This window comes from Sturnira hondurensis, unplaced genomic scaffold (genome assembly GCF_014824575.4).
Source record: "Sturnira hondurensis isolate 20B ecotype Veracruz unplaced genomic scaffold, ASM1482457v3 Scaffold0004136, whole genome shotgun sequence".
Lineage (NCBI taxonomy): Eukaryota > Metazoa > Chordata > Mammalia > Chiroptera > Phyllostomidae > Sturnira > Sturnira hondurensis.
In genome coordinates, this window is record NW_028076767.1 from 4631272 (window position 1) to 4656770 (window position 25499).

Here is a 25499-nt window from a genome sequence, read left to right on the forward strand (position 1 = left end):
TAGTTATTGTCCATGTGTCCTTTATACTTGTTCATGTGAGTCCTTCAACTTTTCCCCTGTGACAATAAAACTTTAAATATAGACTCTGAGAAATTACCAAATGAAAATTAAACTCTATGGAATATATAATAGTACTGTGTGCCTATAAAATATATATACTATATGCACAGACAAGTAATATTTATTTCATCTCTACTATGGATTCCTTACCTGGCACGTTCTTCTCAGAATTTCATGACTTTATTCCCATACTTAAAAGTTCAGGTCTGTACTGAAAAGGTCATTTCCTTTCTAAATATACTTTTTTAAAATAACCCCCTTTCCATAGCTTTCTTATCTTCTTATCTGTTTTATTTTTCTCCACAGCACTTACTACTACTTGATATAATATACATCTGTTTTCCTGTTTGTAGATTCTCTCCCACTAGAATATAAGCCTCAAGAGGGACATCTGTATAGTTCAGCTACATTCTCAGTGCCTAGAGTAGGACTTGGCACTAAACTGGTACTCAATAAATGCTTGTTGAATAAATAAACAAATGATTTAGTGAGTGAATGAAGTCACTGTCTCAAACATGGGAGCAGAAAGAACAGTTCATAATCTAAGAGCAATCTTACCTCCAAAAGCTTCAGATTATCTAGGTCAAGAGAGGGCTCCGATGCTGCTGCCTCCATCATGTTCATACTGTGAAGACCTTGTTTACGGTCTCCTATAGGAATATGCAAAAGAAGTTACTGTGCACCTCTTAAATAAAGATTTTATTACACTTTTTATTGTATTACTATTAAAAAGAAAAGCTACAAAACAGTAGGCAGCAAGACTAGTGTCTAATGTCACTGGGAGTAAATTTATTTACTAAACTAGGAATTATCTATAAATAAAGATGAATGATGACTAAGATGAAAGCTGAATTCTGGGAGATGATTCCAGAAACATACTTAGTTTAAAACTTTACAAAATACTACCAGGACATTAAAGATAGTTTCATTAAAGTTATTCAAAGCTAATGCATAAATGATAATTTCCTAAAAACCTCATCGAACCTAAAGTTTATTAGAACCAACTGAACATTTGATCATACTGAGAAAATAATAAAAAATTATTGTTTTTAAGATGAAAAAATAATATTGGGGTTATATATATAGTTTTAAGTCCTTCTATTGCAGCATAATACTAAAGTACTTATAAATAAATGGTATTGTTATTTCTTTAAAATAATCCAGTGGCTGATTGTGGAACAGAAAGAAGATACTGGTGGGAATACTGGGGAAACCCAAATAAAGCCTGGAGTTTAATTAATAGTGATGTACCGATGTTGGTTTCTTAGTTTTGCCAAATGTACCAAGGTTATATAGGATGTTAATAATGGGGAAAGCTGTGTGATGGTATATGTACTATCTTTGGAACTTTTCTGTAAATTAAACATTATTCTGAAATAAAGTATTTTGAAAAGGCAAATAAAAAATTAAATTAAAGAGTGGCACAGACAAGTGCACTGAGTACAGCTATAGATGATACATAGATATAATCACTGAAGCTGAGTGAGAAGTATTTTGTATATGTTTGAAAATTTATAAACACTGAAGGAAAAATGTTTGTTAAGAGAGAAAGATGGGAGCTACTATAGCATGGAAAAGTTTTTTAGCATGGAGATTTTAAAAAGGAGAAAATAAATTTCAATTAAATAGCATGTTTAATAAACAACACAATAAAAAGTGACATTTTTACCTGTCAGCATTCTGTATCCAAAGTATAAGGCAACTATCAAAACAGCTAATACAGAGACTGATGCTAAAGCAATGATTATTGTCTCATCTCGGTTAAATGAATGAGGTGGACCTAAAAGCAAACAAACGTTAAAATAGTTATTGTTAAAGAAGATGTGGTACATATAAACAATGGAATATTTCTTGGTCATAAAAAAGAATGAAATCTTACCATTTCTGATAACACGGGTGGACCTAGAGGTATTATGCTAAGGGAAATAAGTAAGACAGAGAAAGACAAATACCATATGATTTCACTTATATGTGGATCTAAAAAACAGAATAAATGAACAAACGAAACAGAAACAAACTCAAATACACAGAACAAACTGATGGGTGAAAAAGATGAAAGAAGAAAGAAATACAAATCGGTAGTTACAAAATAGTCATAAGGATGTAAAGTACAGCATAAGAAATATAGGTAATAGCCATGGCTAGTGTGGCTCAGTGGATTGAGTGCCAGCTTGCAAACCAAAAGGTCGCTGGTTCAGTTCCCAATTAGGGCACATGCCTGGGTTGTAGGCCAGGTTCCCAGTTGGGGGCATGTAAGGGGCAACCACACATTGATGTTTTTCTCCCTCTCTCCTTCCCTTCCATTATTTCTAAAAATAAATAAATCTTTAAAATAAAATTTTTAAATATGAAAGGCTGTATCAATATATATAGTCAAATCAGTATTGTTTTTACATCAAAGGAAATTTTAAAATATATTTTTAATATTTAATTTATTTTTTAGAGAGGGGAAGGAGGGAGAAAGTGGGAAACATCAGTGTGTAGTTGCCTCTTGTGCGCCCCCTACTGGGGACCGGGACCACAACCAAGGCATGTGCCCTAGTCTGGGAATCAAACCTGTGACCCTTTGATTTGTGGGCTGGCACTCAACCGCTAAGCCACACCAGCCAGGGCAAAATTAATAAATTGTTAGTAATTGAAAATTATATATTTCATCATATAGCTTATTTTATATAGATTATGTAGATTTGGAACACTGAAACACCTGTTAGTTAGCCCTGGCTGGGTAGCTCAGTTGGTTAGAATGTTGTCCCAATATGCCAAGGTTACAAGTTTGATCTCCAGTCAGGGCACATACAAGAAGCAACCAAAAATGAATAAATAAGTGGAACAACTAATCAATGTTTTTTCCCTCTCTCTTTCTCCCCCTTCCTCTATCTAAAATCAATCAATTAAACAAAAACTTGTTAGTTATGCTCTTAATTATTAAAATATTAATTATAATGAAATCACATAGATGGAACAGTATATTAAGAAAACAGTCTTTGGAATCACATTTGGTTTTATACCTTGACTCTACATCAGAGGTGTCAAACCTCTTAATTGAATTTTTGACTGCTCATCAATTACTAGAAAGTGGTGTTAAAATCTTCCATTATAATTAACAATTTGTCTCTTCTTTTAGTTGTATCAATTTTTGGTTCAATATGTTTTAAGGCCATATTATTAGCTGTATACAAATTTTAAATTGTTCTATCTTCCTATTGAACTAAACATTTGTTACTATGAAGTGACCCTCTTTGTCTAAAATAGGCCCATAATAAATCAAATACACTTGACTATCTATATCTTAGAAGAATCATCAACATAGGATTATCAAATGATTTCTTTAGAGAGAACTAGAGAATAAAAGGTGGGAGAAGGGATAAAACCATTTAGAAGATGTTCTTAAGTACGGTTAAACTGTTTTTGCATAATTGTGGGCTGCTGAAAAACCACTGAGGCAGATAAATCAGCCTGATATGAAACCAAAAGGTCTGGGATGTTGTTTGTGAGAAGAAACTTGGGGCTGATCAAGAAGTCAACAAGGATCCTGCAAACAATAGATTCTATAAGGAATGAAAGCAGTTGTGGATCAAAGAATGTTCCTCACATGTGTATGTCTATTCCAACAGCAGTCTTTTAAGCTTATCTCTATGTAGATGGTTTTGTTAATGACATCTGTGGAGTATAAAGCAATGCTAGCATCAGAAATATATAATCTGGTAGTTTCCTTCTGTAAAAGGTCCCTACTTTATTCAGCAAAATTAACAAATATGGCACTACCTTTAAAATAAATAGTGATATCAAACTCTTTGTGGATGCATCCATTCAAAAAACAAAACAAAACACAAGGGCCAGCAATCTAAATAAAAAGCCAGTTATTCCGCAGTGAAATTCAACAGTCTTTTGTAGTAGACATGCTCTTCTACTACCAAGAGGAAACTTAAAATAGTTGAGATGAGAAGAGCTATTTCCAGTCTTAAAAATGGTACTTAGCCCCCTGCTGGCGTGGCTCAGTGAATTCAGTGCTGGTGTGAGAACCAAGGGTCGCCAGCTCAATTCCCAGTCAGGCACACGCCTGGGTTGCAGGCCAGGTCCCCAAGAGAGGCATGCAAGAAGCAACCACACATTGATATTTCTCTCCCACTCGTTCTCCCTCCTTTCCCCTCTCTCTAAACAAAGGCTATAGGGGGTAGGATTTAAACACGCTTCATAAAAACTTAAGTGCTGGTTTTGCTTGGAATAAAAGGCAAAAGAGCATTGAGTGATATGTTCTCCTTTGCATGTCAGATGTAAACAATCCATGAGAAAAAACTACTGGGATATAAATGTGTGATACTACATTCTACATTTGACCTAATTGAAAACATCCTTAACTAGTGGCAGAGTCAAATACTGGGTACCTAAACCAATGGTGAGGAGCTAGAACTTAAAAGCTTTGAATAATATTTATTAACAGAAGACAGGGAAGAGATCTCTGCCTTAGACCTGACTCAACTGTTAGCTGTATAAGTAGAAACATGTGTGCCAGAAAAATCTCTTTGATGTGGACATACAGCAGCTAGAATAATTTCTGGAATGTGTGGATTCAAAAATTGCAATAATCAATTCATGTACATGGAGTTTCCTTAACAAATGTACCTTATATGACCCGTTGAATATTTTAGAGATATCTAAACAACACACAAAAAACTAAATGACTTATCTCCATCCATCCCAAAAAAGGGGGCAATTTCCTTGTCTGTCAGTGCCACTGATAAATGATTTCATTTAAAAAGATTTTCAGCAGAGCTAAAAATGTCAGAAAAGGGGCCAATGAGTATCTACAATTAAATGTTTTTTTTTAAAGTTTGAACCATTTTGTACAAAATACTCTTAAAAACAAAGTATACTTTTCTCCTGCTTTCATGAGTTAAATATATTGGAGCAATTTCTTTTCTTTTTATCCTCATCTAAGGACATTTTTATTTTCACTGCTTCTAGAGAGACAGAGGGAGGGAGAGGGGGAGATTAAGAAATATTGATGTGAGAGAAACACATCCACTGGTTGCCTCCCATACATACCTAGACCAGAGCGGGGATTGTACGTGACAGGACCAGGGATGGAACCCTCCACCTAGGTATGTGCCCTGATTAGGAATGAACCTGCAACCTTTAGGTTATGGGACAAAGCTCCAACCAACTGAGCCACACCAGCCAAAGCTAAAGCAATTTTTCTTCTACATGATTGGGAACATGATTTTGAATAGCAATTAATTTATGGTGATACTCTCAAAGCCTAGTCAAGGTTCTCAGATCATTATGTTTTTACAAATTACTGAAACTGATTTTCAATTTTTCCATATCATCCTTTGATATTTGTGATGTTGCCTTAGTGTTTTTTATAATCTAATTTGGGCTTTAAAAATAGACAACCTAACCTGTTATAAATGAATGTAAAAAATACAGACTAAAAAGACTAAGGGACTTTTCTAATAATTAAGAGTTTTAATACAAAAATTCTATAGCCTCCATCTTGGCTGATTATAGTGAAGAAACTTCAATAGCTACAGGCCTGGTACTGTGGCAGTCAATGAAATTAGACATTATCAGAGTCCACTTAAATTCTGATTCCCAAACATATCCTTCAGTTTTTGGTATGAGAAATTCCTCAGGATATCAAAAGGTCTGCACTTCTACAATGCAGCTCTTGGTGCTTTCCAAGGGGGAATGGGGAAGTGAGGATTGTCTACTGGCCTTTTGAGGACACCAACACATGTGCTATCCATGCCAAATGTGTAACAATTAAAAATGTTGCAATGAACAAGTTTTGGAGTTCAGCTTTATAACAACTCTAAATAAATAAGCTTGTAAAATGTTTCTGGAGAATGTCAGAAATTGGTTTTAGAAAAGTAAATTTTTTAATGACAACATACAGTAGATTTGATCCACTTACTATACTTTTCTGAATTTCCCTACATACAAGAACATTTTTGAAATGTTTGTCTTCTGTGCTGTACCTATAACTTTGCTATTGAAATATATTAAACTGCTTTTTAAAAGTTGGTTATAGTACATGACTTTTAAGGTCCTTTTAATACCAAAATTCTGTGTGACTTTTCTAGTGTTTCTTGAAGACTCAGCATTCTCTTTGATTTTATTTGCAAATTTACAAAAAAATGCAACATAACTTTTACATAAAAATATTCATTACTCCTAAATCTGCAATGGAAAACATTAATTCATATACAGGAAAGTCTTAAGTAGATTTTTAAATATGTTTTAAAACCATGCTAATGGTTAAATTCTTCAAATGGAAAACTTTCCAGGATATGTGACATGGTCTAAAAATATGAGATCCCTGAAAAACTGCCAGAAAAAAATATTTCAGTGTGTATTTACATATGTGTGCAATAAAAGAGGCCTTAACCAGAAAACTCCTAATTTTTGTTTTTTTTAATTATTTTTCTTTTTTACATACATATGCTATACCTGAAATTTTTTTTCCATAGCTCATAAACCCTCTTCTTCCTCCCTTTTAGTTTTTTTCAGTTAACTACTCGGCCAAATGTAAACACTGCTATGTATGCCTGCGTGCAATGGCTCTGTTTGTACAAGCAAGCACTTCCTGAATGCAGAACAGACAGGGAACCGCTGTCTCCTTATTGGAGCCTGGGATGTTTCTGTTTACAAATCCTGGAGCCAGGCAGGGGCCACTACTGGAGGCCTGCTGTTTGCTTCCTTGCTACACTCAGCCTTTGTCTGGGTCTGTGTCAAAGAAAGAACAACATTGTTGCATATGCAGCAAGCAACAAAGGAAATCTTAAATATAACACACTGGTGGTGATGTTGACTCCTAAATCTTTTACAACTCTGCATGAAAAAAGCAAATTAGGGATTAGAGTGTTTTTTAAATTTTTTTAAAGCAATGTACATTTCATAAAAGCAGAGAAAAAAACATTTAAGATAAAAATAATATGATCAAAGTTAAATGAATTCCTTAGCAAAATAATTCAGACTGCTAAATATTGTTTCTGTAATGATAATATATTTGCACAGCTCAATGTTTTGAACAAATATTTCTACAAGAAATAAACAATTTTGATTTATTTTAATTAATATGTTTAGAATGGCAACTATACAGTAATCATAATTAGATTAATGTTTATGCATAATGTCCTAAAAACAAATTGAGAAGAGGCAGATTTCTTGTTTTGTTCCCAAGTTGGTATTTAATACTATTTAAGACTTTTAAATTTAACATGCCAGAATCATTGTGAATAGACTTAACTTATAAGAAAGAAACACAACAAGTAACAACAATAAACACAATCAGTCAATACTCTGCTGAGTCCAGGCATTTTACGGCTGAATTATAAAAGGAATATGGGACAGTTAAGGGAGAGAGAAAGAGGAACAATCTAAATTAAACAACCACCAAAAAACAAAACAAAAAAAAACAGGAAAGGCATTCGATCCCTAGCTTTCTTATTACCTTCTAGCTTTGAAGATTCATAATTTTAATATCTTTAAAATAGGTGTTTTGTGATTAGGAGGCTGAATTTCAGCATTATATTTCTTTATTAAAGAATGGATTAAAACTAACAGCTAATTACATTTCACTGGAATAGTCATTAAATAAGTAAAAATACCATTTAATAGATTAAGAATTTTTAGTAAATAAAAAATAGAAGACAAAGATTAATCTGCACACTATCCTTACATTTAAAAAAATCCATTAAAGTATAATGAAAACACCATTAAATATATTCTCAAACTATTTTTGGTATAATTCTATTAGGCCTAATTGCCTCTATTCTGTTCAGATTTTATTTTTGCCTTTGTACATAAATAGAATAAAACAAAAGGTGTTCTTGCTCCATGCAACAGTTTTGAAGAAGATTTTTTTAAAGATGATTATTTGCCCTGGCTGGTGTAGCTCAGTGGATTGAGCATGGGCCTGAGAACCAAAGGATTGTAGTTCAATTCCCAGTCAGGGCACATGCCTGAGTTGCAGGCCAGTTCCCAGCAAGGGACTCACAAGAGGCAACCATACATTGATATTTCTCTCCTTCCCTTCCCCTCTAAAGATAAATAAATTTAAAAAATCTTTAGAAAAATAAATAAAGATGATTATTTTAACATCAATCAAGATCCAAAAAACCCAATTAAGTAAGGAAAGTCAATTTCTGCCTAAATTAACATTAGAAAAATAGAAATCTAATCACTGCAATATCTGTTATTTAGAACAAAACAAAACCACATAAAAATTCTCACAATACAGAATCATACCAAAGAGTCAAATCACCCAGAGATTTTCCTAACTGGCACACACATGACACAGATAAATTCAGAATTCATACAAAAGACCCTTGTTCTCAGAAAATGACCATGAAATAATTTGACTATAAAAATGGAAATGACATTTTCCCGTTATTTGCTGACTGGACCAAAAAATATGAACTGCATAACAGATAACCCCCACCCCAGTTTGATTTCTTTAAATTATGATAGTAATTTATGCTCACTTTTATAAGAAAAGCAAGACAGACATATAAAAAATAATTAGCTTTTTTCTAGTTTTCCCATATAGTTTTCATATTTTAAACCATTTTTAAAATTATAAAAGATAAGCCATATATGCAAAAGTGTTTATAATGCAAATGTACAGTTTGGTGAATTATTATGAAGCCAATATTCACATAAGCTACTACCTGTGCCCAGAAATAAAACATCGAGAACCCCCCAAACCACCTACTTGCTCCTTGTTGATCATAACAGCTTTTCTCCTCACCAGATACAGCCATATCCTTACTTTTGTGCTAATCACTTCCCTGCTTTTCTTAACATCATTACATTCTGTGTGCTTTGCCTATTTCTGAATTTTATATAAATGGAATTTTTGTGCCTTGCTTTTGTTTAATAACTTTTTCAAGACTTAACCATGCTGATGAAAACCAGATGAAATTCATTCAGGGTTACTTTTCTATATAACAAATGCGGTTATTTTCCCCTGTATTAAGTCTGGAACTTATTTTCTTTTTTTAAAGATTTTATTTATTTATCTTTAGAGGGGAAGGGAAGGAGAGAGGGAGAGAAATATCAATGTATGGTTGCCTCTTGTGTGTCCCCCTACTGGGAACTGGCCTGCATCCCTGGCATGTGCCCTGACTGGGAATCGAACCGCAATCCTTTGGTTCGCAGGCCCGTGCTCAATCTACTGAGCTACACCAGCTAGGGCAGAGTCTGGAACTTATTACAACGAGAAGTAAAGATCAATGTAGGCAATCCCTATTAAGCATCATAAGAACATATAAAAGAATATATATAGGAAAGTTAAGAAACAGGCTAACATCATAAGAATATATATACACACATAAAAAATGTGTGTATATATATTTTTTCAGTTCTATTTAGTATTTTTAAATTATCCAGTTTTGTTGGCAAGAGAATATATTAAACAAAGCAGACAAATGAAAAAACTGCACATCCTCTTGCTGTTTCTAATTTTGGGCAGCAGAAGTACTAGCTAGCAACCAAGAAAGCCAGAGTTAATAAAAGATGCACTCTAGGGTATGGACAGAGCAGAAATAAAAGGTTTTTGAAAGTTCGCTTTACACTATTCCAGTTTTACAAAAGATCTATATTAATATCTGTTTTCATTAACTGAAAGAAATCTGTCCTAGTTGACGTGGCTCAGTGGGTTGAGTACTGGCCTGCAAATCAAAGGGTTGCTGGTTCCATTCCCAGTCAGGGCACATGCCTGGACTGTGGGCCAGGTCCCTGGCTGGGGGCTTGTGAGAGGTAACCGGTGGATATATCTCTCACATATTGATGTTCTCTCCCTCTGTCTCTCCCTCCCTTCCCATCTCTCTAATGGTAAAATAAATCTTTAAAATAAAATCTTACGAGGATTTTCACTTTTAGGGAAAAAGGCAAAAAGTATATAATGTTCAGTTTTTGTTTTTCATTGAACCATTATGGAGGCAGCGTGGAACGTGAACACAGAGAGAGTGGCACTGCCAACTTCCTTCCACAGGGACTAGCAGCTCGGCATCGAGCTGCTACAGCTTTGAATTATGTCTGTGAACATCTATGCTTTATCTTGATTTATTTTGTGCATCTGTTAGTAGTAAGATGTGTCCTAAGGTTATTGCTTCTTTGCTTTACACTATTTCAGCTTACACAGTATTTCATAGGAACACTCTACTTTCAGAGAGAAGAGGAAACCTATATCTAAAACCATTGGAATCCTTGAAATTCATCTCTTCCATAGTTCCCAGATTGTTCCCTTATCCCCTACTCTCAAAGCACATACTGTATCTTATTTGACAATTCTTTAAAAGGAACTTCTAAACATATATCTGGTCTTCCATGAAAAGATACTAAAAGGATTAGTGTTTTTAGCAGATCATCATTGATTATTCTCACCCAAACTGTCCATAAATTTTGTTCAGTTCCTACAAATCCCACTCCTTATATAGTGAGAGTAGAGAGTTAAAGTGACAGAAACCCTGCAGCAGTGATGAGGCCAATGGAGTTTTAAATAATTGTTGCTCGTACCAGATCATTCTCCAACACTTTTTTCCCATCTCCTTAGCTCTTTAACTCAAGCTTGCTCTCTATCTCTTGCTCTCTGCCTCGCTCTGTATGTTTCTTCTTAACTTTCCTTTTTTAAAATGTTCTATTATTTCTCCTTATATACTTTTCCTGTCCGAAAACCTGTCCTAGAAGCACCCGCATGTTCTGCATAGAAGCAATGATGACATTCTGGGCAATACTGGAATTTCTATTTCTAGTCCAACTCTTTTCATGGTTTTTAAACAAAAACATATTCAAAAATTCATAGTTATGATCTTTGTGAATTAAAGGTGTGATAAAAGCAATTTAAGTTAAAAATATTTAGTATTGTATCAAATTGCAAAAGAAACCATATCAATCTTTTTTTCTTTTTATGAAATTTATTGGGGTGACACTGGTTAACAAAATTATACAGGTTTCAGGTACACAATTCCACAACACATCAGCTGTACGCTCTTTTGTATATTCATCACCACAAATCAAGTCTCCTTCCATCACCATTTATCCTCCCCATATCCTCTTCTACCCCCCTGGGGACTCCCCTCCTACCCAGCAACCATCACACTGTTTTTCTGTTTTCTCTTTTTACTCAATCCCTCTATATTCAGTTATTACATAACTGAAATATTTGTACTAAAAGCTAGCAGAGTGGGAAATAATTTTGACTTATACCATTTGGGGGTACATTTTAATTACCTCTTCTTATATGCAACCATTTTTATTTTAAAAGGAGTGAGAAATTTATAATAGACTAAAATGAGTTGGTACTAAATATATTCATGCTAAAAAGCTGACTTTTAAATTTAGAAAGTAACTCTTTTCTGTTTCCTAATATTCTCACTTTCTTGTAATAGAAATATATCCACACAGCCTCATGGTAGATGGAATGTACCTCCTCATGCCCAGACTTTGAACTTTGCCATGTGACTTGCCCAGACCAAGGGGAGACTGGCAAATACCCTGAAACTAACAAATGATCTAAAATATGCTTGGGTAGCTGTGTTTGTGCTCCTTGTGGTCAAGTAAACCACTATAAGAAGAACTAATTCTGAGTAGATATTCCCTTGATTCTGCGACCCAGAAAGAGAAAAGCTGGACTGATCCAGTGGTCTGGGGCTGAGTCCAGCCTGTATGGGACACACTCCAGGCAATCCACAGACCTGTGATCATGAGAATAAATTCTTGTTAAATCTACTGAGTTGGGAGGTGACTTACTGATGAAGTTTACTGGTTATAGCTGACAAATACATGAACAAATACAAATACCTACTACTGCCTATATAACAACTTATTGACATATGTACAACTACATAAAATTTTCAGTTATCTAAAAATTAGGAATACTTCTGCCTGTGTTTTTTTCCACAATTATAGATGTACTAACATTCAGACAAAAGAGTCTGTAAATAATACCTATAATAATGCCTATAAAATAACTCCACTACTAGCTACAAAATGATTTTTAACACTGAAAAAATTATATTTAAAATATAGCACTTCAGTGTTTTGTGGAATAAAACACAATACAAAGATAAACATTTTATTTTCCTTTTGTGAGCTTCAGTTTTGCTGGAGAAAAGTTTTGTGCACATTGGTTGTAGAACAATGTGAATGTACTTAATACTACTGAATTATACACTTAAAAGTGGTTAAGATGGTAAATTTTGTTGTATATTTTACCTCAATTAAAAGAAACAGTCTAAGAGAACAGTTCTCACCTTTTTAGATGACTGTTAATTTTTAAAATATCAAATATATAAACAAAAAACAGAATTCAGTAACAAAATTTTCAGTATTTATAAAATGCTTTATAGATACTATTACCATTCATTTCAGTGTATTTTTAATCTATTATAAAGGAAATTAAAATGTCAATTTTCTTTTCCTTCACTTCAAAACACTGACCTCTCTGGTCAACAGCTTTGGCAGCTGGAAATACCATACCTGATACCTGATTTGCTCAGGGTTTTGTTTCTGAACTGTGTCTGATTACCTTTTTTAAAGAGAAAAAAAAGTAATCTTTTATTTCCTCAAAATACACAGTAGTGGACAAAAGTCTTCAAAACATGGAATGAAGGGACTAAAGGAAGATACCAAAAAATTTCCTGGTAGTGAAATAACTACAAATTACTATTTTAAACATAAGTATACATTTTTATTTTAAAAATTGTTAATATCACTTTTAAAATCTCACATAAAAATTAGTAGAAAAGATTCTACTTCATGGTAATAAAAAAATAACAGGCAGTAAAAAACTCCATAAACTCTGAAATAGAATTTTAAAAAATGTCTTCTCTTTTCTCCATTTTAAAATACTTCCAGATTAATCAACATGATTTTCTCTTAACATATAAATATTCAAATGTTGCTTTATCATAATACTAAACTAATAAACCTTGTTAAGGAAGTCATTTTCACCAAGCCTGGTCTAGCTACATCAGTTTTCCTACTAATCAATCACTAATTCATTCATTAATTTAACAAATTATTGAACATTCTGGAAATGCAGAGGAATAAGTAGAAAGCATAGGGATATATAATAAAATAGGTTGAGACATGTAGAATGATCCTAGGATTCAACGGTAATGAAATTGGCAAGAGTATCAGAAAATTTAAATAATTTCAAAAATTAGTTAAGATTTTTGGAATTAGCAAATGATTGAGGGAATAAATGGGAAGTGAAGTTGTCAACAAAAGAAAAAGTGGTCCAATGGTATACATAGTTGGGTGACTGCATTCTTGATAATGTAACTTCTCCTTACTACTTTAAAAAACTTCATAGTAGACTTGAGTATATAGATGAAATTGGGAGTAGAACTGTAAAATGGAAAAGAATATCTGGAAAGTACTATCTTCCACCTTTTACCCCAATTCCTACATTCATATATTAACTCCAAAGCTCCCAACGTTCTCCTCCTACCAGCATTCCCATTACTGATAAAATTATCAAAGAAACAAACCAATGAACAAAAAACATTAAAAAATTAATTATATCCCTGTGTACAATTTTGAATTTCAAAAAATAAGTATCAAATCATATACAAAAATGATGAAACTAATCAAGAGATCACAGTAGTTAAAAACACAGGATCACGTTCTTCTTTCATGCACAAGAAAATTTCAAACTTTACTATGTGCAACTATATCTTCCTAATACAAATGCCATTCTCTGGTGTACAACACTATTTATACAGAAAGCCAGGTCTTCATCTGTTCTGTATTAATGCTACTTCTGAAGTTGAAACACCTCTTCTGGATTTCAGGATAACTGCAGAATAGTAGGTAGAAGCTACACTCACCTGCTCCTGGCATCAAACCAGATTTAAAGCTATATTATAGAGCAACTAACCACACAAGCAGCACATCCAAAAGAGGATTCCAGAAGGCTCCACACTCTGCTGGAAACAACTCTGTCTGGGGGTGGCAGAGGACTGGGGAGGCAGCCCCTGAACACCTTATACATGGTGATAGAGGTTTACCCTTATAATCAGCTAGCATAAAGGATTAACTCCACCCACAAAAGAGCAAACAGCATTCAAGACTCAATTACAACAGGAGGGTGCACATAACCCACAAGACACATCCCTAGAGCATGGAGCTCAGGTGATCTGGTTGCAATACTGAGCCCAACAAGACACCTTCATCATAAAGCCATCATAACAAGTTTGGGGTCACAGCAGATCTATATAATACACAGAGACAAAATGGGGAGACAAAGTAATATGCCCCAGACAAGAAGAAATAAAAACCAAGCAGGAGGTAAAACTCATTATACACAAATGACACAATACCACATAAAGAAAACCCTTAAGACCCCACCAAAAAACGACCAGATTTATAAATAAATTTGGCAAAGCAGTAGTATACAAAATTAATATTCAGAAATTGATGGCATTTTTATACACCAACAATAATCTATCAGAAAGAGAAATTAAGAAAATAATCCCACAACAACAACAACAAAATAGGGTCCCCAGGAATAAATTTAACCAAGGAGATTAAAGACCTGAACTTGAAAAATTACAGAAGATTAAAGAAAGAAACTATGGAGACTACAAATAAGTGAAGTGTATACTATTTGTGTATTGGAATAATTAACATTATTAAAATGTCCATATTATCCAAAAGCAATCTACAGATTCAATGTAATTTCTATTAAAATACCAATGGCATACTTCCCAGAACTAGGACAAGTATTTCAAGAATTTATATAGAACCAGAAAGACTCAGAATAGCCTCAGCAATCTTGAGAAAAAAGAACAAAGCTGAAGGTACCACAATACCTGATATCAAACTATACCATAAGACTATAGTAATCAAATCGCCTGGTACTGGCATAAGAACAGGCATATAGATGAATGGAAGAGAACAGAGAGCCCAGAAATAAACTCACACCTCTATGGTCAATTAATATTTGACAAAGGAGGCAAGAGCACACAATGGAGTAAAGTTAGTCTCTTCAATAAATGATACTGAGAAAATTGGGACAGTTATATGCAAAAAAATGAAACTAGACCACCAACTTATACTGTACACAAGAATAAACTCAAACTGGATTAAATTCGTAAGTCACAAAACCATAAAAATCCTAGAAGAAAACATAAGCAATAAAATTTCAGACATCTCTCACAGCAATAGTTTTGCCAACATATCTCCTCGGGCAAGGGAAACAAAAGAAAAAAAATAAACAAATGGGACTACAAACTAAAAAGGTTTTTGCAAAGGAAAAGAAACCATCAACAAAATGAAAAGGGAACCCATGAATGGAAAAACATATATGCCAGTGAGACATCAGAAAAGGGGTTAATTTCCAAAATATATAAAGAGTTTATAAAACTGAACACCAGGACGATAAACAATCTAATCAAAAAATGAGAAAGGATCTGAATAGACACTTCTCTAAGGAGGACATACAGACGGCCAACAAACATGCGAAAAAATGCTCAACTTCACTAATTATCAGTGAGATGCAAAATAAAACAACAATGAGTTATTACCTCACACCTGCTGGAATAGTTATCATCAATAAATCACAAACAAGTACTGCAGAGGATGTGGAGAAAAGGTGACCCTTCTGTACCACTGGTGGGAATGAAGATTGGTGCAGCTACTGTGGGAAACAGTATGAAGTTTTCTCAGAAAATTAAAAATGGAACTGCCTTTGTAACCCAATTCTGGGAATATATCCAAAGAAATCTGAAACACTAATTTTAAAGAATATATGCAACCCTATTTCACTGCAGTGTTATTTATAATAGCCAAGATCTGGAAATAGCCCAAGTGCCCATCAGTAGATGAATGGATTAAAAAATGTGGTACATTTACACAAATGACACAATGCAATACTACTTGGCTGTAAAAACAACAACAAAAAAGTAAATCTTACCTTCTGTGACAGCATGGTTGGACCTGAAGATTATTGTGCTAAGTGAAATAAACCAGTCAGAGAAACACAAATACCATATGATCTCACTTATATGTGGAATCTAGTGAATAATATAAACTGATGAACAAAACAGAAATAGAGGCATGGATACACAGAACAGACAAACAACTGTCAAAGGGAAAGGGGGTGGGAAGACTAGATGAAAGAAGGTGCAGGGATTAGCTAAAAAACATACACACACACACACACACACACACACACACACAAACATGTAGAAACAGACAACTGTGCTGATTGCCAGAGGGAAACTGGTGTGGGGGCTAAGTGGAAGTGGGCAAAGTGGGGGTAAATAAGGACGGAAAGACACTTTGTTAGGGACAATGGGCACACAATGCAGTGTGCACATGCTGTTTTACTGAGTTGTACGCTTGAAACCTGTATGATTTTGTGAACCAATATCACCCCAATAAATTCAATAGGGGAAAAAAAAGAACTCAAGGACACATAACAAAATGTTACTTGACTCCAGATCCAGAAATAAAAATCTACACAATGCATTTTGGAAACAACTGGGAAAGTTAGAATATGTGCTTGATATGGATTATCTCATAGAATTGTTAACTTTATTAGGTATTATAACGAAATTATGGATTTAAAGGGGGATTTTTCTACTATTAGAAGATATAGGCTAAAATATTTAGTGTTAAAGTATTATGGTATCTCCAATTTATTTTCAAATGACTCAGCAAAATGTTGTATTATTTAAATATAAGGAAAAAGCACCCCTGACTGGTGTGGCTCTGTGGATTAAGCTCTGGCCCGGGAACTGAAAAGTCACTCACTGGTTTCATTCCTAGTCAGGGCACATGCCTGGGTTGCAGACCAGGTCCCCCGTTGGGGACGTACAAAAGGCAATCAGTCAATGTATCTCTCACACATCGAGGTTTCTCTCCCCCTCCTTCTTTCTCCCTTTCCCTCTCTCTAAAAATAAATAAATATTATACTTCAACTTTTCTATAGATGTAAATTTTTTTAAATAAAAATTGAGAATAAAATAAGCAAACAAATGTCTCTTCTATTTTTTAACTTTCTGAACAGGTAATATACTAATATGAATATCTATATTCACTGAACAACAGACTCCTTCATTACTGCACATTCCCACCTACACATGAGAGTTACATTCATACATATACAAGTAACTAATATTTGTACTTTTTGTGTATCCTTTCAGAATTTTTTATGTGTGTAGAAGCAAGTTTGAACATATGATCATATCCACCATTGCCCACATTTGCAATACTTAATAATATGTCAGGAAGATCTTTCTAAATTAGACCAGAAAAAGCTCTTAGTTCTTTTTTTAAAGCTTCATACTATTCCATTATGCTGTTGTAACAAAATCTTTTAACCTGTTCTCTATTAATGTACATTTAATTGTTCCTACTACTTTACTATAATAAACAATGCTGCAGTGAATGACTTGGTTTACAATCATTTAAAAAATATATATAGGATAAATATGTAGAAAAAATTCTCAGAATTGGAACTAGTGATTTTGGAATTTAGATATCCTAACTCCAAAAAAACATTTTGATTAAAAAGTTTAAACATTTGACACAATTCTAATATTTTCTAGATGCATTCTCTGAGATTTATTTCCCATTAAATGGATTAAGGAATAAAAAGTATGATATGCAGTGCATGTCAACACTTTAAAAGAGTTGTTACTCACAACACACATAAATGAACAAAACCATCACATGTGCATTATCAACAATAGTCCTGGGAGATCTCTGTAATTATTTGTAATATCTGTTCCACCCAGTCTATAATCACACAAATTGCGATTCTGTGACATTACCAAACAATTTGGCCACCCTGCAAACCACGTCATTACCACGTACTGTGTCTTAGCTAATTGGTACTTATTTATTACCATGGCATGATTTTAAAAATGGATAATCTTTTTAAAAAAATCATTTAAGAACAACATAACCATTGAATGTCTTGGGCACTTAGTTTCTCAAATAACTGGGCAGCTGAGTGAACTCAGGCTATATTATAATTATATTACATTATATGCCATGTAGAACAGACAGTTGACTTACTTCCGAGAAGAAGTTATACGAACAAAAGTTCTTGAGAACTGTTTATTACAAACTTTGAGACTGCCAAAAAATCTTCTAAAGATCTCATGCTACTACTGCCTCTAGGAGTAAATGCCCATGCTGAGATACATACATAGGGATAAGCAAGTAAAGTAGTGGGAAAAACGGAAGTCTACAACAATATCCTGAGGATGTTTGCATGTGCTTAATAAAGCATATCTCTACAGTCTAGGACTATAAGTACTAAATGTACGAGAGGCCCTGGCCAGATAGCTCAGTTGGTTAGTGTTGTCCAGATAAACCAATGAATGGTCAGGGCACATACAAGAAACCAATGAATGCATAAATAAGTGGAAAACACTCTCACTCTCTCTTTCTCTCCTGCCCCGCCTTCCTCTAAAATCAATGAATAAAATAATAAAATAAGCCTGAGATAAGGCACCAGGAAACAGGTGGCAAAGAAAGATCAGGGAGCTGAAGGGCAGTGGCACTGCTGGACTGTGACTGGTTCTTGGGAAAACAAATGTCAAGACAGAGCAGAAGACTCTGGATTGGAGTAGAAACACCTTCTACCATTCATTTCACCACCTGGTCTGTGTACTGCCTCTCTGAGAACCCCACTCACTCAAAAAATTACATTGTGACTTCCGCCAAGATGGAAGTGTAGGTGGAAACACTGTGCCTTCTCCCACAACCAAGTTTGAATACAACAAAGGTTTAGTAAACAAAGACACAGCCAAAGAACAGAAAAATTGAACTATACAGAAGTCCGACAACAGGGAACCCTTCAACCTGGACCAGTAAGAGGGGCGGAGCCAGCAGCAGAGCAGGGATGGGCAGGAAAAATCCCCCGACCCAGGAACGCAGGCAGCCGGGTTGCAGCGTGTAGGCACCTGGAGTAGCAGCGCAGAACCAGTGAGGGTACGGGGTAGACAGACTGTGGTCACACATTCGCAAACAGGGTGAACAGTGAGACGGACCACGCAAGCCCCAGTGGGCGAACCCAGCAGCGGGCTGACCGCGGTCACACATTCGCTCGCAGTGGGATGGAACGCGTGGCCCCAGCAACGGTGGCAGCTGCAGCAGCAGTGGCTGCCATGGCGGCGGGGAGGCAGCAGATGGGACCACCACTGCTTTCCTTTGACCCCCGTCCCCACATACAGCATCACAACCCAGAGACTGAGTTGCCCTGCTCTGGTGAACACCTAGGGCTCCACCCCTTGTACGGAACAGGCACAAACAGTCCAAAATATGGCTCAAGAAGAACTCAAAGCCCCAGAGCCGATAACTCTAAGCGAAAAAGAAATAGCGAACCTCTCAGACGCACAGTTCAAAACACTGGTGATCAGGATGCTCACCAGTGGTTGAACTGGTTGATTATAGTCACAAATTAGAGGAACATATGAAGGCTAAACTAATTGAAATGAAGGGAGATGTCCAGGAAACAAATAGTGATGGAAAGGAAACTGAGACTCAAATCAATGGAGTGGACCAGAAGGAAGAAAGAAACAACCAAACAGAAAAGAAGGAAGAAACAAGAATTCAAAAACATGAGGCGAGGCTTAGGAACCTCCAGGACATCTTTAAATGTTCCAACATCCGGATTATAGGGGTACCAGAAGGGGGAAAGAAACAGCCACGAGTGGAAAACTTATTTGAACAAATAATCAAGGAGAACTTCCCCAGTCTGGCAAAGGAAATAGACTTCCAGGAAATCCAGGAAGCTCAGAGAGTCCCAAACAAGTTGGACCCAAGAAGGAACACACCAAGGCACATCATAATTACATTAGCCAAGATTCAAATGAAGGAGAGAATCCTAGAAGCAGCAAGAGATAAGGGGACAGTCACCTACAAAGGAGTGCCCATCAGACTGTCAGCTGAGTTCCCAAAAGAGACCTTCCAGGCAAGAAGGGGCTGGAAAGAAGTATTCCAAGTCATGAAATCCAAAGACCTACAGCCAAGATTGCTCTATCCAGCAAAGCTCTCATTTAGAATAAAAGGGCAGATAAAGTGCTTCTCAGATAAGATCAAATTCAAGGAGTTCATCATCACCAAGCCCTTATTATATGAAATGCTAAAGGGACTTATATAAGAAAAAGAAGATGAAAAATATTAACAGTGAAAGGACAGCAAACTCACAGTTATTAACAACCACACCTAAAACAAAAGCAAACCAAGAGGACAGCTAGATCAGGAGTGGAACCATAGAAATGGAGATCACACGGAGGTTAGCAACAGGGGAGTGGGAGGAGGAGAAGGGGGGAGAAGGTACAGAGAATAAGTAGCATAGACAGTAGGTAGAAAATAGACAGGGGGGAGGGCAGGAATAGTATGGGAAATATAGAATCTAAAGAACTTGTGACACATGGACATAAATGAAAGGGGGGAATGGTGGGGGAGGGGGTGTGCAGGGTAGAGGGGAATGAAAGGGGGAAATAGGACAAATGTAATGGCTAATTGATAAAATATATTTTTTAAAAATATATATATTTTTAAACTTTCTATTTATTGATTTTTAGAGAGGAAGGGAGAGAGAAATAAAGAGAAACATCAATTTGATGTTCCACTTATTTATGCATTCACTATTGATTCTTGTATGTGTCTGTCTGAGGATCAAACCTGCAACCTTGGCTTATGGAAATGAAATGCTAACCAAATGAACTATGCTGCCAGGGCAAGAATTAATTTTTTAAAAGATTTTATTTATTTAGGTTTAGTGAGGGGAAGGGAGGGAAAAGGAGAGGGAGAGAAACATCAACATGTGGTTTCCTCTAGCACGTCTCCTACTGGGAACTTGGCCTAAAACCCAGGCATGTGCCCTAGACTGGAAATTGAACTGGTCACCCTTTGGTTCATGGGCCAGCCCTCTCAATCCACTGAGCCACACCAACCAGGGCAGAATTAATATTTTTAAAAGACACACTTTTCTCTATTTCTCTCGTACATTCTCCTCTATATTTATAAAATAAATATTTACTTATTTATTTATTCAAAATTTAGATTTTTTTAAAGATTTTATTTATTTTATTTTATTTTTTAGAGGTAGGGGAAGGAAGGCAGAAAGAGAGGGAGAGAAACATCAATGTGTGGTTGCCTCCCACACACTCCCTGCTAGGAACCTGGCCTGAAACCCAGGCATGTGACCTATACTGGAAATCAAACCAGTGACCCTTTGATTCACATGCCAGCACTCAACCCCTGAGCCACACCAGCCAGGACTCTAATATTTTTAGTAAATATAAAAAGGAATGATATATTTTGCTTTGCTTCTTTTTAAAATGCTTCATAAATTACTAAGCAAAGCCTTTTTTGCCATCTTTAGGGGCCATTTTCTTTCTATCCAATCACTTTAATACAATTGCAAAAGTAGTAAAAACTGAAAAATCACTATAAATTCACAGCTTCCTTTGGTTCACAGGCCCGTGGCTCAACCCACTGAGCTATGCCAGCCAGGGCTTGAATAATTAATTTTTAAAGTTACCCTCTACTTATGATCCTGGCTTTACATTTATAGTAGTGATAAAAAGTTTCCCTTTAAAATATATAGTTTTAATGAGATTATCTAAACAAAAATATTAAATATATATCATGTAAATATAGAAAACATTTGTAATATGTACCTAGTGGTATACAGATGTTGTGAAAGAATCATGAAGAGGTCCTTGAATTTTAATTAAGTATTTTTCAAAAAATCTTTTTTCTGTGCCTCCCAAATGAATGAACGAACGAACAAATATAAACGAGTCCCCTATTTGAGTGGAATGGTTATATAACAATTGAGTAATGGTTAAAACCAATAGAAAGTAATGGTTAATAACACATAATATGGAAGCAAAACGCCTAAGTTTTGATCTTGGTTCTACCACTTACTAGCTGTGTGGCTTGGTAAATTATGTATCTGTGCCTCAGTGTTCTCAATGTAAAATAAGAATATAAGAGTAACCATCTCACATGTTTCCATAAGGGTTAAATAGAAAAGTTTAATGTGGAAAGAGCACTTAAAACAGTGTTAGCACACACTTAGTGCTCAAAAATGTTACTTGGCTAGTTTTATATGGCAGAATTCTCTTTATGTTTACTGAAAAAGACTGTTCATTCTGTCTAATAACTATAATCCTGATAAAGTGAATTAAAATTTCACTAGCAGACTTATTCCATCTGGAAAAACATTAAGAATCTTAGGTTTACTGCAAGTATTTTATGAAGCAAGACCCATTAAATAAATATCTAACACAAATATCCTTAAGGCAAGGAGGAAATAGAACTAAGAACAACATATGTTGCTAGGGAAAGGAAGGCCAGTGCCTGAAAAAGTTAATATATCATAGTGGATACAACAAAGGAAGGGTTTTTCTAAGAAAAATAAAAGAGCCTCAGAAAGTATGATCTCAAGTACCTGTAAAGTACCTGATCTTAATTAATTCCAAAATTATGTCTAGAGTCAGGTCTACTTATGTACTAAATAGGCACAGAACTACTGGAAAGTATTTTTTAAGGTTCCCATATAATGAAAGTAGTCAAATATGGTAGTAAGTCCCTTAAAAAGAGACAGGTTACTATAGACTTGCCAATAGAAAATACTTCAAAAATTAATAATTGAGGTACAAAGACCCAGAATATGAGTTATCAGCCCATAAATCTCCTTATCTCTACCCAGTTTTGTCTTAGAGAATTAATCTGATAATGTGGCTTCAGGTTGAACACATGCTATAAGCCTCTGGTGGCAACCTTAAATCTATCTAAACCTCGGATCAGCAAAATAACTGACATAGATTTCTAAATATCAGAAGTTCTTTTCTATTCTTTTTCTTTTTCTTAAAGGGTAATAATTCTTCTAAAAACAGAAAAACAACATGTATACTACACTTAAGATGATGTGATTGAAGGAAAAAGCTTTTTTGAGAACAGAGAGCTAGTGTCTTTTAGAACCTTAATTTTTATGGCACATAACAATGTCTTATATTCCTTTTTCCAACATTAGTAATTAACTATTTAATTATCTTAAAACAGACACTGTGTTCATATCTCAACAAAAAGCATCAGTAGACTTCCCATTTTGCTCATTTTTTTAGGAAATAGCCAGAATGAATAGCCTATGGAGATTTCATTTATTTGTGCTCTAATTTCCTACAAAAAACAACGCAAGGCAGTTTTGTAAAACTACATAATATCTGAAATTAAAAAAATAGTTTTAGAGCTTCAGAGAGGTAGAGTGACCTTTCTCCAGTCCTCTAACTCTACATCAACGTAATCTTTGAATGAGTATTACTGTGAGATTCTGTGGCTCAGCAAAATACCTATATTCACTTATGGTCATGTGATTAGTCTCAGATTTTCCCTGACAACTTCCTCTCACATTATTCTTAAAGATCTACTGCTACCATATGCTTTAGTTTATATCACTTAAGTACACCTCATGGTCTTCACCTGCAACTGAAGGTAGAAAAAAAATCATTTTTCTGAGTAAAGAGAGCTATATATCTTGTTAATCTCAGTAATCCATACATTCCTTCACTGCTGCTAGGTCTAACCCTACTCAATCTACATTATAGCGGTAAGAAGGCAAATTGATGCCGTGATACTGTGTAAATGCATGCTTGATGAGAAAGATGTAATTCCAGTAATGCAATGAATGGCTTGATCAGGAAGTAAATTGCTCTTCTGAAAACAATCTGGAGAGACATGAGTAGGATTAACAGAGAACATTATGTACCCTCTGTTTTTTCCTAGAGCAACAATTTCCAACCCTTTTCATCTCACGGCACACATAAACTAATTATACTAAATTCTAAAGCACATGAAAATATGTATTTTTTGCTGACCTGACCAAAAAAAACCAAGTATAATTTTGATTCATTCACAACAGACAGCTATTGTAGTGTTGGCTGTTATAATTTTTTAATTTAACAATCTAAGGAAAAAGAGGTCCATGCCTAATGACATAGGTACTGCATGTTTTAAAAATTCTTGTGGCACACCAGTTGAAAATTGCTACACTACAGCATAACCTCACTATGTGGCCTTTAAAAAAGCAATGACCTACTTATCATTTTAACAGTATGAAAATACACTAAAATTGTACTGCTGGAGTAAGGTTCTCTGAAAATGAGATCGTGTTAAGAGCATCTACTTAGGAAAAGTTTTCTATATTCCTGAATCACTTTAAAAATTAAAATCTATTTTTAGATTTTAATGAAGCATTCTCAAAATGCTTCATTTTGGTGGGAGAGGTGAAAGAACTGGAATGATTATGAATTTCATGTACTTTTTAAAAAATTGGTATTTTAGAGAGACAGAGAGAAACATCATTTTCTTGTTTACTTACATGTTTTCATTGGTTGCTTCTAGTATGTGCCCTGACCAGAGCTGGAAATGCAACCCTGGCATATCAGGATGACATTCCAACTACCTGGGCTACCCAGCCAGGGCTAGCTTTTTTATACTTTTGCTATAATGATTATTAAATAAGGGAGTTAACAATATTTTTGTTTTGTTTGCACTTGCTATCTCATGAACTATTTTGTTGCATTTGTGCTTTTAACTGACAGTATGAACCAGCTTCCAATAAACACCTTGTCCGTTAGTAAATGCATCCATTAAATTCATTTTTTGCCAGGTGTTAGAAAAAAACTTACTCTTTTCAATCATTTTACAATACAGTCATGTGCTGCACAACAATGATTTGGTCAACAACTAATGATATACGATGGTAGTCCCATAAAATTATAATGGAGCTGAAAAACTCCTATCACCTAGTGACATCTTAGCTGTCAAAATATCATAGCACCATCTATTACTCACGTGTTTGTGGATTGCTGGTGTAAACAAATCTATGGTGATGCCAGCCATATCAAAGTGTAGCACATGTGATTATGTACAGTACTAATATACAATCATGGTAATTAATGACTATTACTGGTCTATGTTTTTACTATACTTTTTGTTTCTTATTTTAGAGTGTTTTTTTAAATAAAAAAAAGCTTGTTTTAAAATAGTATGCCATGTTACACCATCAGTAGCATCATACATCTCCTATTTACTAGGTCTTTTGATTACATAATTTCTCTTGTGCTTGACTTAATCTCCTGTTGTTTTATAAATTTAATGTAGCCTAAGTATACAGTGTTTATAAAGTCTACAGTAGTGTACAGTAGTCCTAGGCCTTCACATTAATTCATCACTCACTGACTCACCCAGTGACCAAGTATTATTCCTGGTAAGAGCCCTATGCAGTTATGCCATGTTTTTTTAGTTTTTCTACCATATTTTTACTCTACCTTTTCTGTGTTTAAATATGTATATACTTACAATTGTGTCACAACTGCCTATAGTATTCAGTACAGTAACATGCTGTACAGCTTTGGTAGCTTAGGAGCAACAGGCTATACCAAACAGTCTAG

The 25499-nt window shown here is 34.8% G+C and overlaps 1 protein-coding gene across 2 annotated transcripts in view; it reads right to left on the minus strand.

Moving 5' to 3' along the window:
• Positions 1–25499, minus strand: part of BMPR2 (bone morphogenetic protein receptor type 2) — a 149532-nt gene that overhangs the window by 41135 nt on the left and 82898 nt on the right. For both annotated transcript variants that reach the window (XM_037043586.1, XM_037043585.1), the window contains 2 exons: positions 1730–1840; positions 619–710 (listed from right to left, as the gene is read on the minus strand). In XM_037043586.1, coding sequence (XP_036899481.1) covers positions 619–710; positions 1730–1840 — 203 coding nt within the window. The remainder of the gene's footprint in view (positions 1–618; positions 711–1729; positions 1841–25499) is intronic.